The 17,766-nt window shown below is 35.4% G+C and overlaps 1 protein-coding gene across 5 annotated transcripts in view; it reads left to right on the top strand.

Moving 5' to 3' along the window:
• The window catches only part of AKT3 (AKT serine/threonine kinase 3), a 141,627-nt gene extending 124,022 nt beyond the window's left edge, over positions 1-17,605 (top strand). For 4 of the 5 annotated variants that reach the window (XM_070734039.1, XM_070734040.1, XM_070734041.1 and 1 more), the window contains 2 exons: positions 6,148-6,250; positions 7,336-17,605. In XM_070734039.1, coding sequence (XP_070590140.1) covers positions 6,148-6,250; positions 7,336-7,421 — 189 coding nt within the window. In that variant the 3' untranslated portion in view covers positions 7,422-17,605. The remainder of the gene's footprint in view (positions 1-6,147; positions 6,251-7,335) is intronic. The other variant, XR_011557463.1, reaches the window with a different exon arrangement.
• The last annotated feature ends 161 nt before the right edge of the window (positions 17,606-17,766 follow it).

Raw genomic sequence — 17,766 nt, 5'->3', positions numbered from 1 at the left:
TTCTGGTGGGCCCAGTAGGCTTGTGTTTTGCCCTCCCCAGGCTCCAAAGGCTTCCCTGGAGCTGGGGGAGGGTAAAAACCCCTCCCCCACCCCCTAGAAGCTCTCTGGAAGCCAGAAACACCCCCCCAGAGCCTCTGTGCAAGCCAAAAATCAGCTGGCCGACACACACATGTATGTTGGAGCTGAGTTAGGACAAAGGCTCACGTGCCAGCAGATATGGCTCTGCGTGCCACCTGTGGCACCCGTGCCATAGGTTCGCCATCATTGGTCTATACTATAAGAAAGAATGCAAAATATTCTTCTGTATCTTCTTCATTAAGGGATACATGGAGTCTAGAACTAGTTTGCTTAATTTCCCTGGGCTGTATCCTGAGAACAGTAGCTGGAATCCAGTTTTTGGAAGGCGGAGGCCTTGTAACCTGTCACTAGAGCTGCCAGTACACTCAGTGTTTGGCACCCCTTTAAAATTGATCCTTTTGCAAAATGGGAACATTACAGGATTGGAAAGGAGAGGAACCAGAAACACATGGAGCTGTGATGTTAATAAAGTCAAGTTTGTATAAACTAATCCTATTAGCTTGTAAAAATAAATACAATAAATAGTGTACATCCTTTATTTTTTAACAACCATTGTAAAAATACTTATAATGTCAAAGGCACTCACATGATGCCTTGAACTTCAGCAACTTACAAACATAATTCTAGGCCAGGGGTTTGTGGGGGCCACATCCCACATTAGTGACACTTTTTAATATATATGCATAGACAAGACTCGAAGAATTATATGTCACGGGGGACGGGAGTATCAGGAATTTAGAGATGCTTAGGTGGGGCATGGCCAAAAAAAAAGATTGGGAGCCACTGTTCTAGGTTCAATTATGGTTGTAATTTGAGAGCCACCTGTTGTCCAATCTAGCTTCATCTTGCTTAGGGAGTTAATATCTTCATAAAGCCAACTTAAAACTTGGAAGTTGGCTTTGTAATAGTTTTAGGAAAGGCAATTAAGCAGTACATTGAACTTCATTATTTTATAAATATTCTCATTTAATCTTGTTTTTAAATGTATGTTTTCTCTTTTCTAAATATTTGATATTTGCATAATTAGGGAGCCTAGTGATGCATAGGTTTGTTGGCCTTATAAAAATAAACAAAATTTTATTGCACTCTATATGTTCCTTTTCATCACCATTGGGAGATACTAATTCCAAAATGTTGAAATAGTTTTAATATCAGACTGCATTTGGGGTATATGCATTTATAAAATTGTCTTATGTTAAATCAAATCAAAACTTTTGTTTCTTTTACACCTTCAGTGAAGTTTCTTGGGAGTTCAGCAAACTTAAAATAGCCTCAAAATTTACATTTTTTCACAATCTGTTTTATTTCAAAGATTGTATAATTGTGTTTGTAAATTGACTGTGTGTTAGTATAATGCATACATCTTCTTTTGGGTAGAATGCTAGTGTCAGGGTTCCGACAGATGCTAGTCTGCTATTGAGTGGCCAGTTAACAACTAATTTTAGAGTAAGCATAACTGGAGTAAAACTGAGCTTTAGTTGTACTTATGACATAGTATCAAAATGGGTTATAACTGTTATTGTGTCCAGACATCAGCATTGAATGCTGAATGTGGTATGAATGGCTAAGCTAACTGACCTGTTTTGGGGGGATCAATTTTCTGATTTCTTATCATGACATTTTGAAGGATGAAAGCCATGACAGGCAATGAAAGTCAATATTTTTGGATAATAATCATGGCTTGTGGATTTGTGGTGAAGAATATTATTTTAAAATTAAAAGAAAATCTGGGAAGTCTGAAATAGATCTTTATAAAATACTCTGATATGTGGAGGGGAATTAGTGAATTTGTGCATGGAATTAAAGATGCAGGTTTAACTATGAAATTAGTACGTTAAAATCTATACCAGAAAATATGAAGATAGGAATTCATAGGTTATTGATAATTATATGTTATATTCCAATGAATGGAGATAATGAAAGAACTGGGTGTGCAGCTTGGGGAGGGAGAGGAGTGCACCATTGGAAGGGATGGGATGGGGGCAAAATGACAGAAAGCCAAAAAAGAGACTGAGATTGAGTGAAAATGGTAATTGTCTAATGTGTGTTATCTTGAAATACGGATGCATTTGTACGCAAAGCTAATGAATTAATCTAAATTATGTTAGTTTAAGAGAATTACTGAGGGATGCAAGTATGCCGAAAAACTCTTACATCATTTTTCTAGAGTTGATCTTGAGAAGAAGAAAAATGGACATGGAAGAAAAAATTAAACTAGAGTAAAAGTTCAGTGACCCAGGAAGTGGAAGTATGAGTTGTATTTGCAAAAGCATTAGAAAATAATTTAATATCTCAATAGAATGAGTAGAAACTGGATGTAAGGCAGTGTTGAAGTTGCTTACTCTCTGGAGTGCCATAGAAATGTTTGTCATTACACTGATGGAAAGAATGAAAAAAGACTTGGTGGAATGATGAAAGCAAAAAGGCCATTTGATAAGAAAAAAAATGCATGCCGAAGAATAATTGCTGGAAAAATATTTATTTATTTAATTTATATGGCTGCCCCACTCATAAGAGAGATCTTGGGCAATACAGTATATAGTTTGATGAAATGCTAAAACAAAACACAGCATCCAGTACAGAATAATCAAGTCCAACCATCACATATTTCCTTCATATTCTTTCATCTTTGGGTGGCTTATTCCATGCTCTAAAATCCTGGGGGAAGAACCAGGTTTTTCAGACCCGTGAAACGGAACAGCAGGATAAGGGCCATCGAAATCTTGGGGAAAATGTTCCATAGGGCAAATGCTGTGACAGTGAAAGCACGCCTCCTGGTCCTGCCAGGTGACACTGTTTCTTATAAAAATCCCACAGCATGCCCATTCTGCCTGATTCCATAGACTGAACAGAGATAATTGTGACAGATGGCCACACAAATAATCTGGCCCTGTGCCATGAAGGACTTTATAGGTGATAATCAGCACTTTGAATTGTATCCAGAAGTGGAAAAAAACTAGCGTAGCTCACAAAATAATGGTGCTACATGAAACATGTCTTCAGGACCACCAGATATAAAAGTCAGAGCAGTGTGAAGTTGGGGGGAAAAATGAAAACAGTTTAGTCCTCCCCCCCCCGCCCCCAGATCGAATAGTAGCAGTGTAGTAGCTGCTCGCAGTATGATAGGTCACGTGAACAGCAGCAAGATGCAGACTGGAAGTCCATCTGAGCCACCTACTGCTCCTGTTCTCATTGTCACACATATTCCAGACATTTTCTGGAATGTAAAGGGCAGGCAACATAGAGCTGCTCTCAGCACAATACTCAGGAAGAGGGGAAAACAATCCAACCAGATATGCTGCTGTTATTACCTGAGGAAGGAATAAAGCCAGTGTAGCCACCACTGCAGAACCAATGACATTTTGTGGCAGCAACTCCTCCTGCTCAACTCTCCCATCCATTGAACAACTGATCAGAGGTACCTTCATTACTGCTTTCCCACGGCCAATTCCTGACTGGCTGTACAATTCTTGGCAAAAAGGAGAGCTGTGGGAAAGACCTTGTTTGGTTGCCTGAGAGGCCTTCTGTGACATAAACCATCACTATCACTCATGTCATAAAACCTTACTGCTTGGCCCCAGACCAGGCTGCACACCAGGGTTGGGGATCCCTGCTATAGCTCATCTTCTGTATATTTATTTTTTACAAAACCTAACTGTCCCATCCTTAGCACATCCTTAGATTTTGTAATGTATATGGAGTGGGAGTTGTGGAAAATGAATGTGCAAAGAAATGAGAGTCATTGTTGAATGAAATGTGTGAATTATATGTAGAATATAATTAAATAAGTTCATTTATTTTACATCAACACTGGTAAGAAATATAAAAAATAAGCTTTAGGACATTGTGAAAGCAAGGCTGTTTTTCAAAAATATAAAGGCAAAGAGAGCATAGTGTTCATGATCTGCCTTTATTTTCTTGCTACTTCTTTTTTGCTGCTTTATAACTTTGCTTACCCTGAAGAAAATTGCCTGAACACTCTGCACCTATTACTGAGATTTATTGTTTTATCTAACACCAATTAAATTGGAAGTTCTGCTTTTTCTGTGTCAGAACTTTGAGATTAGAGTAAGTACCATCTAAGCAACATCCTCTTTGGTCTGATTTTGCTGATGTAAAAAGTGTTTTTTTAATAGTTTATTTTTAAGTTAATGAATGTTTTGAAAGAAATATAGTCTATCATAAATCCTGTATATATAGTATATAACTCTTGATTAAGATTTAATTACAGATATGCTGATCCAAAACAAAAAAGCCTAACATGAATAGTGTTTTAAGGACCTTCGATCTAAAAAGACTGATACAAGAGGGCAGATTAATGCTGATTCAACTTCTTTGCTGTTAGGTGGCAGTCTTGCAAAGCTTCTTTTTTGACTTTCTGGATTTTAGGAAAAGAAGGAAGGATAGAGAAATAGATACAGATATAGGGGGAAAAGTTATGTTTTACAGGTGTAAATGGTTATCTAAGACATAGAATAATAAAAGTCGGAAGGGATCTTGGAGGTCTTCTAGTCCAATATCCTGCCCAGCTGGAGACCCTATACCACTCTGGACTGTCCAATCTCTTCTTGAAAACCTCCAGTGATGGAGCACTTACCTATCTTCTAGAAGGAAGCCATTCCACTGACTAATTTTTCTCACTGTCAGGAAATTTTCAATTTTGTTCTACATAGGTTGGTCCTCTCTTATTAAATTATTAGATCTTCTACTTGTAACTTCTTGTTCAGCCCCCAGGTACCTTGGAGAATCAGTAAACTCCAAGTGTGCAGCTGTGAACTACTATGGATAGGTATTCTCTTATCATTTTCTTGCCTATTTTGATTTTCATTCCTATTCTGTCTCCTACAGTGCTGCTTTTGATAAGGCGAACTATCGTATTTTTCGGAGTATAAGACGCACCAGAGTATAAGATGCACCTAGATTTTAGAGGAGGAAAACCTGGAAAAAAATATTCTGAACCAAATGGTGTAGTAATATATTGCTCAAAAAATAAAGGGAACACAAATAACACATCCTAGATCTGAATGAATGGAGTTATATTTTGTTGTTAGTGTTCTCTTTATTTTTTTGAGCAGTGTATATTATTTAATAAAATATCAGTGTAGCAGAATAATTTTTACAACCATGTAAATTTTTAACAACCATGTACACTTTTTACAACCATGTACACTTTTTACAAACTTTAAACTTGACAGCTTTAAGATTTGTGGACTTCTCCCAGAATTCCTTCTCCAGTCATGCTAGATTGGGTAATTAGAAGGTAAAATCACCCCAATTTTTGCTAAAAATGGCCCATTTTTTCACAAAAATGGGGTGGGTAGAGGATCTGGGGAGCCTGCAGAGAGCTCCTGGGGGCTGGGGGAAGGCAAAAGGTGCCAATTTTGCAAAAAATTGCAAAGATGCACCAAAATTTCCACCCTCTCTTGGGGTGGTGGTGGTGTGTCTTATACTCTGAAAAATATGGCATTTCTTCCTGTTGCATAAAAACAGATTCAAAGAATGAATTAAGCAGTTATTCTTTTTTTCTGTTACTCAACACCTCCTCGCCATCTAAAATATTCTATAAACCACATAAAACTATTGTTTTAGACATCAATGGAAGAGAGGGTTAAGAAACTAAGACATACATGCAGGGAAGAGACTAATTTGTGAAAATTTGACTGTAATATACAGTGTGTTCAAGCCCACTTATTTCAATAAATGGTTGATTAAATTTGTGATGCTTATGTTAATGGATGTGTTTTCATTTTAGCTTTATAATATAATGCATTATTTTAAAATGGGAATAAAATGCTTATCAACTAGGTAAAGACTTGTTTGCGATTTATGAATTCGTTATTTTGTAAGCCTGCTTTTTCCTCTCTTTGTAACCATTAAAATAGAAATTCATTAGGCTAAAACTAGGCCAAATTAGTTTCTTAGTTGGCATTCAGGTTTCAGTTATTTTGTTACCTGTTCTTAACTAGTAGGATAAAATTAATTAATCACTTCCCACTTTTTACCATCCAGCTTTTAAATTTAGAATATTCATATTTATTAATAAACATTTTTATTTTACTACACCTTTAGCTTGTTCCTCCTTTTAAACCTCAAGTGACATCTGAGACGGACACCAGATACTTTGATGAAGAGTTTACTGCTCAAACTATTACAATAACACCACCTGAAAAATGTAAGTACACGTATCTCATTATTAAGAAGGATAGAAGGGAAGGAATTCACATATATTTGATTATGAAGAATCTAAGACATAATCTTAGATTATGAAGCTATTGCAATAAATAATAACTATAACAGTAATTTATGAGCGTGAGCATCTAGTGATGATATCAGTGACCCATTGAGAAGGGTCCCTAGGAATCAGAAAGGTCTTCCAGGGAGAAGAGACGAAGATTGATAGTTCACTTAATTTTTCCCTTTTTCTCCTTCCCTCTTTTTGGCACCCTGCATTCTTCCCAAATTCTTTTTGGTGGATGTCTTCAATAGCAGAGGTCTATGTTACTCACATTCATCCAAATCATCAGGATAGAGCTGTTATGAGCTATAAAAGACTGCAGAGACAGGAGGGGAAGAATAAGGAGTTATTGGCTGCCTTTTATTTGTATTGAGTATATATGGGGGAGCTGTTTAAGAGATGTTATAGTAGGAAATCTTCAGCAATGAATTTTAAAACATAATTATGTACTCTGATGTACTCTAATTTAGAAGGATAAAAAAAGCCCCTGTGATTAATACAAGATGGGTTGGATGAGTAGGCAGGAATTAGTTCAAAAGTTCAGAGTATTAACCGACAGGAGTGGGAGTCTGTTTCTTCACTCTGCTGAATATTGGGCATCCTTCTTTTGTAATCCTATTACAAGAGAATTCTGAAGACTTGTAACGTTTATATTTCGTACTAGGCCTAATTAATCTTATTCTGTTTAGTCCATTCGGCTTCTCATTCTAAAAAAATATTTGCAAAAATAGTCTTCAGTTTTATATATCCCTACAAAAGATCATAGTAAACATAAATATAAAAATAATTCCATATTCAAAAATTTTGTTTGATTGGCAACTTGAAATATTAAATGTATATTAAAATCTTCTAACAATAATATTTGAAAGGCAAAATATGAATCCCCCCTCATTTCCTTGAATTAATCTTAAGGAAAAAATACATAAGACGGTATCATTCTAGTAATAAAATATGTGCAAAACTCCTTAATATAAGAGGAACAGTCATTTTTATGAGGCTATCTTTAACCTTCAATTCCACAGATGATGAAGATGGCATGGACTGCATGGACAATGAGAGACGACCACATTTCCCTCAGTTTTCTTATTCTGCAAGTGGCCGGGAATAACTTCCTGTTTTGTATTCCTGCTATAGAGACATACTCAATTTATCACTGAAAATGATTCCTGAACATCGCCACCAGTCCTCGTTATTATTTAGAAGAGCAGAGCACTTTCAGAAATCATTCCAAATTGACCAAGTTCCTTTTTTGATTAATCAGACTATTTGATTTATCTGCATGAGGTGTTACATTGGTCTAAGTTGACTGGTGGTTGCTGCTGTCTCAGCATGAAAGTCATAGTAAAATACATTCCCCAGATATTAGAAGGCAAATTATCAGTTGCGTGATTTGTGCACAACTAGCTCTTATTCTCTTGCCTTCTCAGAGCAGAGGTTAAAGGGCATGCTGGTCTGTGATACAGCCCTTGCTCCCTTCCAAAATTAATTCCATTAATTTGGATGTTTTCTCAAGCTGATTGGAGCTTGACAGAACTAGAAAATATTACAAGGTGGTTGTGTACATATGCAAGCTTTTGGTAGATGTATGTCATCATTTGAATCAGTTTTACCTTAAATGTGGATAAAAACGTTCAGGCAAAGGACCTATAATTGTGTGTGCGTGCGTGTGCACACACACACACACACACACACACACACAGATAGATATATGTATAATTATATATAATTATTTTTTAACTGTTGGATACTACCCAAGAAGCAAAAAGTCTGGGATTACCAGTTTCCTACTTAGACTTCCAGATTCATGTGCAATTATGGAGGATGGGACATTTAAATGGAAGAAATTATAACATAAAAGCAGCAAGTGATGTTGTTTCCACCTCTTATGATTTGCGTCTTGTGCTTTCCTTTTTCTTTATTGATATTCATCACCCCTGGAGGCTGAAGAATTTAGACAAGCTTAACAACATTGCTTTTCACCAAAATTTGTATACTAAGGTAAACAATTGTTTACCTTTTATGTTTTGGGGGGTTTATGAACTAGTTTCTTTTTCTTCAGATGTTTTAATTGAATATTTTGTTACACTTCAGTAGTATTTATTTTTTAGTGACAATGATTGTATGTGTCATGTTTGCAATGCTGCTACATCCTAGAAGAGGCTTGCAATTTATTTTATAATGTACGGAAGAACTGTACAAGCTGAACAAAAGAATGCACTTTTTTCTATATGAAAATGTTAAAATTCTGAAAGTGTACCTTGTACTTAGAATTTGGTTTTTATATTTAAATTATTTCATTACGGTCAAGAAAAAAAATCCCCAACCCATGTATCCCAATTGTTTGCACAGTCTTTACTGAAGTTGAATGTTGTATAGAAGTTGGATTGCCCTTCAAAAAATGTAAGTTACCAAGGCCACAATGATTACAAGAAATGCATTGTAAAGTTTCAAACATTTAGTTAGATTGATAGGAGTATCTGTTTTAAAATACCGTATTAGTTCTAGCCATGACAGATGCAACTTTTTTAGTAAACCTAATTCTCTAAATATTTATTAAATAGGATGTTTGAATATTTATTTTTTCATTTAAAGGATTTTTAAAAATAAACATGACGAAAGGCAATTTATGACATGGCCTTTGCTGATGGGAGTTGAGATTTTCTAAAGAAGCTAGTAAGTGTAATAGTGCATGCCAGATTAGCCCTGAAGGATGATCTGTGGGATTATAACTGATGATTCTTGACTTCATTCTTTGTAACTCCTATAATCTTTTAAGCTCTTCTGTGACTTGTCTAATGAAAGCTGCCCAAATGACTTTAAAAATATTTACATGCAATTGTATCCATCTCTTGGTGCAGAAAATGTACATACTTTGAAGTATCACTGCAGGCAGTGGAACATGCTAGGGTTTTCAAGAGGCATGTGGGCATTTTATTCAGGCAGCTAGGATAAATCTATGCTTTAAAGAAATAAGGTAGGTATCATTGTACTTCTACACTATAGTAGGTCAGGAATCCCGTGTATCTTTTGTGTGGAATGATTATAGAATAAGGGAACATCTGCATTTATTAAAAATTGTGAAACAGTAAGGAACAATTAGAAAGAATGAGAAATTTAGTTGAAGATCAGTGTCTTAGTACTTTAAATACAACTATACTATTTCTTTAATAATAGTTGAAGTATTCTCAGTTCAGCAGTACTAATATGCAAAAACAAATTTGATCTTCACATAGACAAGGTGGTTAATTAGGACCGCTTCTCTCCTTTTGCCATGAATCAGGAGTTTCATACTCCAAATGGATGAGGTCATGTACTATCACCATTTTCCTACCTGAAATATGCCAGCATAAACTATTAAAAAAGCCTGACATATATAAGATACATTTCCTCTCCTGTGCAGCCCTTATATAAAAGTCTGCACATGGACCAGTCTTGCTGATTGATGTACGGACTGGATTGTAACAGGCATGCCTTTCCACAGTTCAAGACATTTATTGATTAGTGTGTGCCTGGGCCATTTTAGATTACTCATAATTATGTTACACATACTCATTAATTGGATATGGTTCAGTACTAAAGTGTAGAGCAGCCGCAGTTGAATAGACTGTTTAGGGGAAAGGGGTATTCATTAAATTTGAATGTCCATTAAACTCTCAGGTTGCCCTCTGCCTTCTACCATCCTCACCCCACTTGCTCTGCTACCCACCTCCCCGAGATGATCTGCAGGAAAAAGCACTTTCAAATACAGCCCTTGAAGGAAGGTAGTTGTTCCTACCTCAGGCTTTGGGATGTTTGATGACACTTTTCTCTCTAGCTCCTGTCACTAAGGAAGCAGTGGTCAGAGCTGCAGGTGAGGGAAGGGGGAGGAGTCACTGCTGTTGCTCCTCCTCACAGCACCTCCCCAGCCTCTCTTGCTCAGCTCAGCTCACCCCACCCCTCCTCCTCCCATCGTCTGCCAGGTTTTCTCAGCCCCTTTTCTCCTTGACATCCCTCCAAGAACTCCACCATTAAGTATGTACAATATACACCCACCACCCACCTGATCATCCTTTCATTTTCGCTTTCCAATCCAAAAGTTAAACAGGAAACATATCCATTTTTTGAGGGTTTAGCAGCAACTGCTGTCCAGACCATTCCCACAAACAAGGAGAAGTTTGCTATATCTGGGATATTGCCCACATGGAAATTTTGTTCATTGTGTCTGAAGTCCATTAGCCCTGCACTATTTGTGATGGTCAAGGGTAAATTATTTTTTTAAACATGCCATTGGTCAGTATGGAGGAATAACATTCTGTGCAATCCCATTTTTACATTATACAAATATTCTACTTTACATTCTAAATCATTAATACTATTTTATGATGACTTGTTCTTTTAGTCATAATCCTAATTGTTTCTTCCCATTGCTTCCAGAGTTTTGATGTGTTGGCCAGAGAACCTAATGTAGTAAAATTATAGAGATTAAGAAAAAATGAAATCTTGAAATACATAAAATAGAATTTCTGTGATCTTTTTCTTGGTTTTGTATAAGGGATATTTTACCTTTTATAATTAGCCACAGATTCTAGATTAGTAACACTTGCTTATTAACATGTTAACAAAAACAACATAGACCAGTTATGCTAATATGCAAGAAAATATAAAAGCAAATATTAACTCGCAGTTGAGTTATGCTTCCTATTCCACATAAAATAATAGACGAGTAGCTGTGTATAAAATGAGGTCAATGTGTACTCTTTTTCTTAATCTGTTGTATACAAAGATGCCTCATTAGGATCCTCATTCCACCAATATTAGGTGAATGAGGCTCAATTCAGTTTTCCCACCATCTCACTACACTCACTTTTTAACAGAGTTTTAAATTTTTAACAAAGCTTCAATGTCTTACCCTTTCTCAATATATAATATGGATAGATGAGAGTGTTATTTATAAATATTAACTCTCTTCTGAATTCCTCCTGCCAACCAACCTAATGTGCTAATTCAGTAGAAATTAGCTTTTGTTCAAAGGATCAGAAATATATTCTATCATCTCGTACAGGCATGTTACTTGAAACATTTGAATGATCCCATCTTTATTGCAGGGTGCAAACATTGGGCTTTAGAAGAGAATATTTCAGCATGACTGCAGTATTGACCAGGAACACATTGTATTTTGTGCAACACTGATGGGAACAGGACATTACTCCAAATTCATTCATATTCAGTAGTAAATGGACTCTACCATTTTGAAGTATTCATTGCCTACATCATAGATTATTTTTTAGATCATTACTATAAATGAATAATTCAAAAATACATTTTTGCTTTTTTAAAATTCATAAATGAAGTTATAGAAGTATCATAGGGTTAGTCTTCAATTTCTAGATGATCTGAACATTTATGAGATCATTAATGTCTTTCATCTTTCCCTTGGTCTTCAGACAAGGGCAGTGCTATTAAATACACAATAAAATGTTTTCTGAGAAAAGTTAGACCAACTTTCAAATTTGCTGTTTTGCTCAAAAAGAACTTGTAATTTGATTAATATGCAACCAGATCAACAAAAACCCAGCTTTCCTGTGGCACTAGATGGCAACACTAAAACCATGTGTCTTATGAACAAAATCCAAAATATAGTGATACAGTATATCTCTTTTATATTGAAGTGATTATAATGAATGAAATTAATTTCAAAGAGCAATGAACAATACAAGCAATGTGTGGTACTGCATTAGCTTATCTTTGCAGACATGATCCTACAGCTTTTTCATTGTGATATCCGAGATCTTTTCCTGGAATGATTTCCTGGAGTGGTGCGGGTGGAAAAAGAAGGCAACCTCTTTTCCACATAAAATACAGTATTATAGAAATTTTCTCCAAATCAAATAAGCATCTGTCTTTTTAAATCACAGATTTGCCACAGAATTGCAAATGAGTCCATATGATAAAAAACAGAACTTTTGCCATTTTGTATAGAGAAAATATTTAAAAGTCAATATTTAAATTGCCTCTGAATTTATATATTATTAATACTGGGCTAACATCTGCTAGTGAACTAACATTCCTATCCTCCTTCCCTAAGCCTTTCTCAAAGGCTGGAATGTAGCAAATGCATGCCTGCTCATCTAATGTTGGAGGCAGCCCACTATAACTCATCCTGATAACTAAAGGGTGGGGGGGACCTCCTCCAAAGCTGGCATCCTATTTTATATCAGTTGCTTGCATTTAGTATGTCATTCACATACCCAAGTCAGCACTAAAAGATTTGTCCCTTTCTTGTGCTAAGGAGGTTAGGATGATGGAAATCAAAAGGCCAAAATACTTGAAGCTCACCAGATTGAGTAAACTTGTGACAGCTTTGTATAATTTAGTTCAATTTAAAGGCAATTGGGATTCAAATTCATGTTCCTATATGAAATAATCCTTCAGAATGTGGCAGCTAGTCTTCCCAATTAATACATCAGTATTTTCTTTAAAAAAATTAGAGCACTATGGCCACAATACACTTGTAGCTTTTCTACTGTCTTGCAGCCTTTTCTGAATTTTGCTGCCATGACACAAGAGCTTTCAAGAAAATGTACTTTCAGTCTTGTTGGCTCCAGCTTATACTTGCTTCCAGGACATGATGTCCCCTTAACACTGCAGCCATCTTGAGGACATCAAAGGCTTTGGTTTATATCTGGATACTTTTTGCACACAGCTTTGCTTCCCATCATGATTCTTCCGATACATTTTGCTCATTGCAGAGTATTATACTTTTTTTCTTTTTAAATGGGGGAAGGTGTCACTTCTTGAAACTGGCAGTTCTTGCACAGGCCATGTGTGTCTGCTGGAGTGAAAAAAAATGTAAGCTTTCCTTACTATGTGCAGGGTCTCTATATTACACCTCAATGTACAATTTTGCTGCTACTGTTTGTACTGTCTACAGTAGAATTTCCTTATCTTGATCCTGGTAGTGCATTTACAGGTAAGCATGAAATGTAAAATATTTATTTAAATAAAAACTCTAAATTGATAATTCAATTATCTTCCCTTAGCTTTAGAGTTTGTGAAATTTCTTGACTTGCTAGTTTTTTCAGAAGATCCCTGACAGATCTAATTGTATAGTTAAGGATATTAGCAGACAAGACTAAATTCAAGAAACTATAGTATTTGTACTTAGTTGTACTTAGGCTACTTCCTTTAGCATATGACCCATAAAGATCTAAAACAGCTGCAGGGTTTTTTATTTACTTTTTGTACATTACATATCTTTACTATTTTTACACTTACATAATAGGGACACTCATTTGTGTATTTATTTATGCACACAGTATAAATAAAGCACAATGTCAATCTGTTAAATTTATGTCTCTGTTGTTGGTTTTAATTTGAAATGCATATGCATATAAAAGTTACAATTCTTTTCTCACTTTCTTGTTTTAGGATAAAATAATTTGCATATCTTGTTGAAATGATTGAAATACATAATTTTAAATTACAGCAGGTATAACTGAAATGTAGACTTTCTAAAGCATAAATCTGAACATACAGTTATACCAATGATAGTTTTAAAAGGCTGGTGCTTTCTTCTGACTGTGTGCGCATTGCCTCATTGTGCATCTGATGGTGTATGACAGTTTTCCTATAAATTAACAAGAAACTGCTCTGTTCTCCCATATGGAAATGTCTCCTTTTAGACAATTCTGTAACTAAGAACATTTATTAAATACTAATTATATATAAGATTCCCACTGTTTAAAGACGCTCACTGTCTAAAAAAATATGAGAACGGAATGAAGGAGCCAGAAGGAAACCAGATGCAGAATTTGTTGTATAATTTATACACAGCCATTGTAAGAAAATCATGCTGGAGGACATACTTTAGAAAAACATTTTTATTTTTAACTGAAATTATCAGAGCATAGCATTTATGGAAATGCATTCTATGTATAAAAGTATAGTACAGGGGATACAAGAATAGGAAAGATTTTGAAATTGAATAATAAAAATTATGAATGGAAACTTACAGAAATGGCAAGAGTAATAAAATCAGGCTTTAGAACACAAAAAAGCAGTTCAAGAATATGTAGGGTGCTTCCTTCAATATGATGAGAAACTATGCATTCTGACACTGATTCTGCTTTTGAAAAATCATGAGTAATAATTGCTAGTTTGTCCCAGACATTAGTAGCTTAGAAAATCATAGATTCCAGTATAGTATCAGTTGATTAATTTCTGTTACTCTTTGGAGTGAAGGACTCATGTGAACATTGGAATACATTCCATGTAAAGTTAAATATGTAGCTTAATTAATTTATATTAATTTATTTAAAACATTAGACTGCTCTGTGTAAAAATAATCCCAAAATTGTTTTAAGAAATAAGTTTGCCAAATTTGTAATGTTAAGAATACAATCCTAAAAACTATAAATAAGCATTTCAAGAGCCATAGGATTTCTTAGATTTCCCTCTGTGACTTTAGAAACAGTTTCAACCTTGGAGAACTCTGTTTCCAATGTCACCACTAATTCTTGAGGCCGTATCAGGTAGTCGTCAGAAATAAAAACTGACTTAAAGGCAATCAATCATTTAATAAATCTCCAATATCTAGAAATGGAAAGCTTAAAAAAAAGTTTTCAGAAAAGATGCTTAGTTGTTCTACAGGGTTTCCTCTTACTGCTTTCAATAAACATTAAAAATAAATAAGGAAAGAAAGAAATATTTGTTAATTTTCTTTACTTCAACCTTGTCAGATAAAATCACTTATGAGATCTGATACTTAGTAATATTTTGACTACAAAAATGCAAACTTGAGACAACCAACAAAACTACAGTATCATATTTATCAAATTTATGATATGACCACACTTCTTTAAGAGCAAAAGATTGAATGCCTTCAAAAATACTGTCTCTATATAATGCAATGTTGCTGTTATATATATACATTTTGTTTTGCTTTCATGGAATTTCAAGTGCTATGAGTTAAGCTCTGGGAATTCTCCCAGAAATGGTGTAGGGTAGTATTGGCAGTGAAGGGCTACCAAAATGTTTACTACCACACTGTGGATGTGGCGCCCTATATATTCTTTCAACATCTTTCAGGGCAAACTGGGTGCTCTGGGGTGGAGTTCCATTTTTGCTACCCCACTGCGTTCCCCCCCCCCATCCGGGCAGTAGCCCACCCCTGAGTATTGGTGAACCTTTTAGACACCGAGTGCCCAAACTCTGTGTGCATGCCCAAGCTGAAAGATGTGCACGCACACATGTATGCATGTGCAGCAGAGACCCAAAGACCAGCTGGCCGGTGGGAGGTGGGGCATCCCAACACCGTCAGCACAGCAAGAGGTAAGATCTTTTTCTTTCATGAACTTCTGTTTCATTGTTTGCAGGGAATCAGAAGCTCAGGAAAGAAACGCCATGGAGATCTGACCTGGGGCAACGGTGCACATGCCAGCAGAGAGGACTTTGCTTGCCATCTCTGGCACGCATGCCACAGGTTTGCCATCAGGGGTACAGAGCCGTTGTACTAGATAACTTATAACGTCCCTTCCAACTGTGTTGTTCTGTTGTTACTCTATTATTACTATCCCATCTAATACCAGACAGTTCTTTTGTTGTAAGGTTGTTTCATCTTGGATCTTCAGAACTCTGCTCTATCTGTTACAAAAAGAATACCAGACAACTACCCCACTCTTCTGTAGTTATCCAAAAAGGCATACAATTTAATTATATAATCAGCAAGAACTAGAAATAGGGCATTGGAACATGGAAACATAGTATAAAAAAGTAGCTGCAAGTATTTTAACTGGGATAAACTGCTTTAGTAATTGAAACTTGTAGCCATAAAATAGGTTTTGCACATTAAAGTGGAAAAATAATCTACTTCTAAGGAGGAGTTAAAAATTATGATACCATCACAGAAAATGTCCATTACTAGGGATTATTTCTGAATCCAAACGATGATGAGTTCCCAAACATTGATCACACTTTTTAGCCAGGCACTTTCAACACTATTTGGCCTTTTAAATAGCTTAGTGTGTGGTTCTTAAAAGTATCCTGTTTTCAAACTTCTTTGATTTTAAACTTTTATTGCAAAACAAAGCAATGTTGTTTTTATGGACCACAATTATTGGAAACCAGAGTGTCCAGGATGGCTTTATACCTGAAATGAATTATAGACTTAGTATCTACACTGCTGAAGTCATTCGGTGCCCAATTGGAAGATAAAACATTCTTAAATAAAATAGGTAGTGAATTGGAAAGAAAACAATAGAAGAATGCAGGTTTCCAGTGACCCATTGTGGCCAGAAGTCAGACGTAAGGCAATTTGGAAATGCTAAAAGAAGTCAAGAGTAGCGTATGAGAGTTCAAGTAGCAAAGAATCAATGCATAGAGATTCAACAATCAGTTTTTATGTTCATTTACATAATCCATACTTACTGTTTTTTACCATCAGCTTCACATGTGAACTGTCATTTAAACTGACAAAGAAATACAGTATGTGAATTATGTTTGTAATCATTTACAAGTGATAGCTCATTTATACCTGTAAGTAATCACCTGATAAGTTTATCAAGAATGAATCAGTATGTGTGAACAGATATTTGCCAGGGATGCTTGAGAAACAGATGAGCAAAACTCAGAACATTTAACAGCTGAATGCTTAAAAGAACCAAAGGAATAAAAGGATGTGTACTTGGTAAAGAAAGAAATGCAAGTAATGGAAAATAAAAATTGATGCAGAAATATCTAGTTCTGTCTAAATCCATATAGGATCTTAAATACTATTACTACTACTGGTTGGAAGGTAGTGGTTGCTGAGTTTGGAGAATGAATGCAAGGTGAGGTGAGGTGGGAACAAATTCTTGAAGGACACAGAATGGTAAAAAAATATTTTAGGAGGAAAAACAGGGTTATGCATGTGCTGAACCTTCCCACTGAAATCAATGGGATCACAAACCTTAACTTTGTCTGGACTGTGCCTTAGTTATATGTAATCATGATTTCTCAGTTAAGTCAATATTTATTATACCATGAAAACATTTTATGACCAGAGCTATGTAACTATTCCATTTAAAACACATAAATTAAGATTCCATGCTAGAATTTGAGTTACTGCTCCAGGAAATTCTAATAATTGCATAGCTATTTGCTAGTCATTTTTAGTTATAAAATGACATAATGTTACACTTCTGTTTACTTCTGTCAAGCATGTACACATTTATTTATTTGGGTTGTTTTTTTAAATCTACCCTACTGCTGAAAATTCAGGGTGGATAATATTAAGAAGCATTTTATTCATGTATTTAATAAATATTTATTACATATTTATAAGGGTGAAATGAAATTATTACCATTTTAATGAATATTCAAAGCAAATGTCTTATTGCTCCTTCTTAGTTTCCAAGCAACTTTTAAAGCACTGTGTATGGGGATTTAAATACTTCCTTGGACACTGCAATATTCACCATTTTTAATCATAACTAAAA

The sequence above is a fragment of the Erythrolamprus reginae genome, chromosome 1 (genome assembly GCF_031021105.1).
Source record: "Erythrolamprus reginae isolate rEryReg1 chromosome 1, rEryReg1.hap1, whole genome shotgun sequence".
Classification (NCBI taxonomy): Eukaryota; Metazoa; Chordata; class Lepidosauria; order Squamata; family Dipsadidae; genus Erythrolamprus; species Erythrolamprus reginae.
The sequence above is the reverse complement of the archived record's forward strand: the minus strand, read 5'-3'. Positions and strand labels throughout refer to the sequence as shown.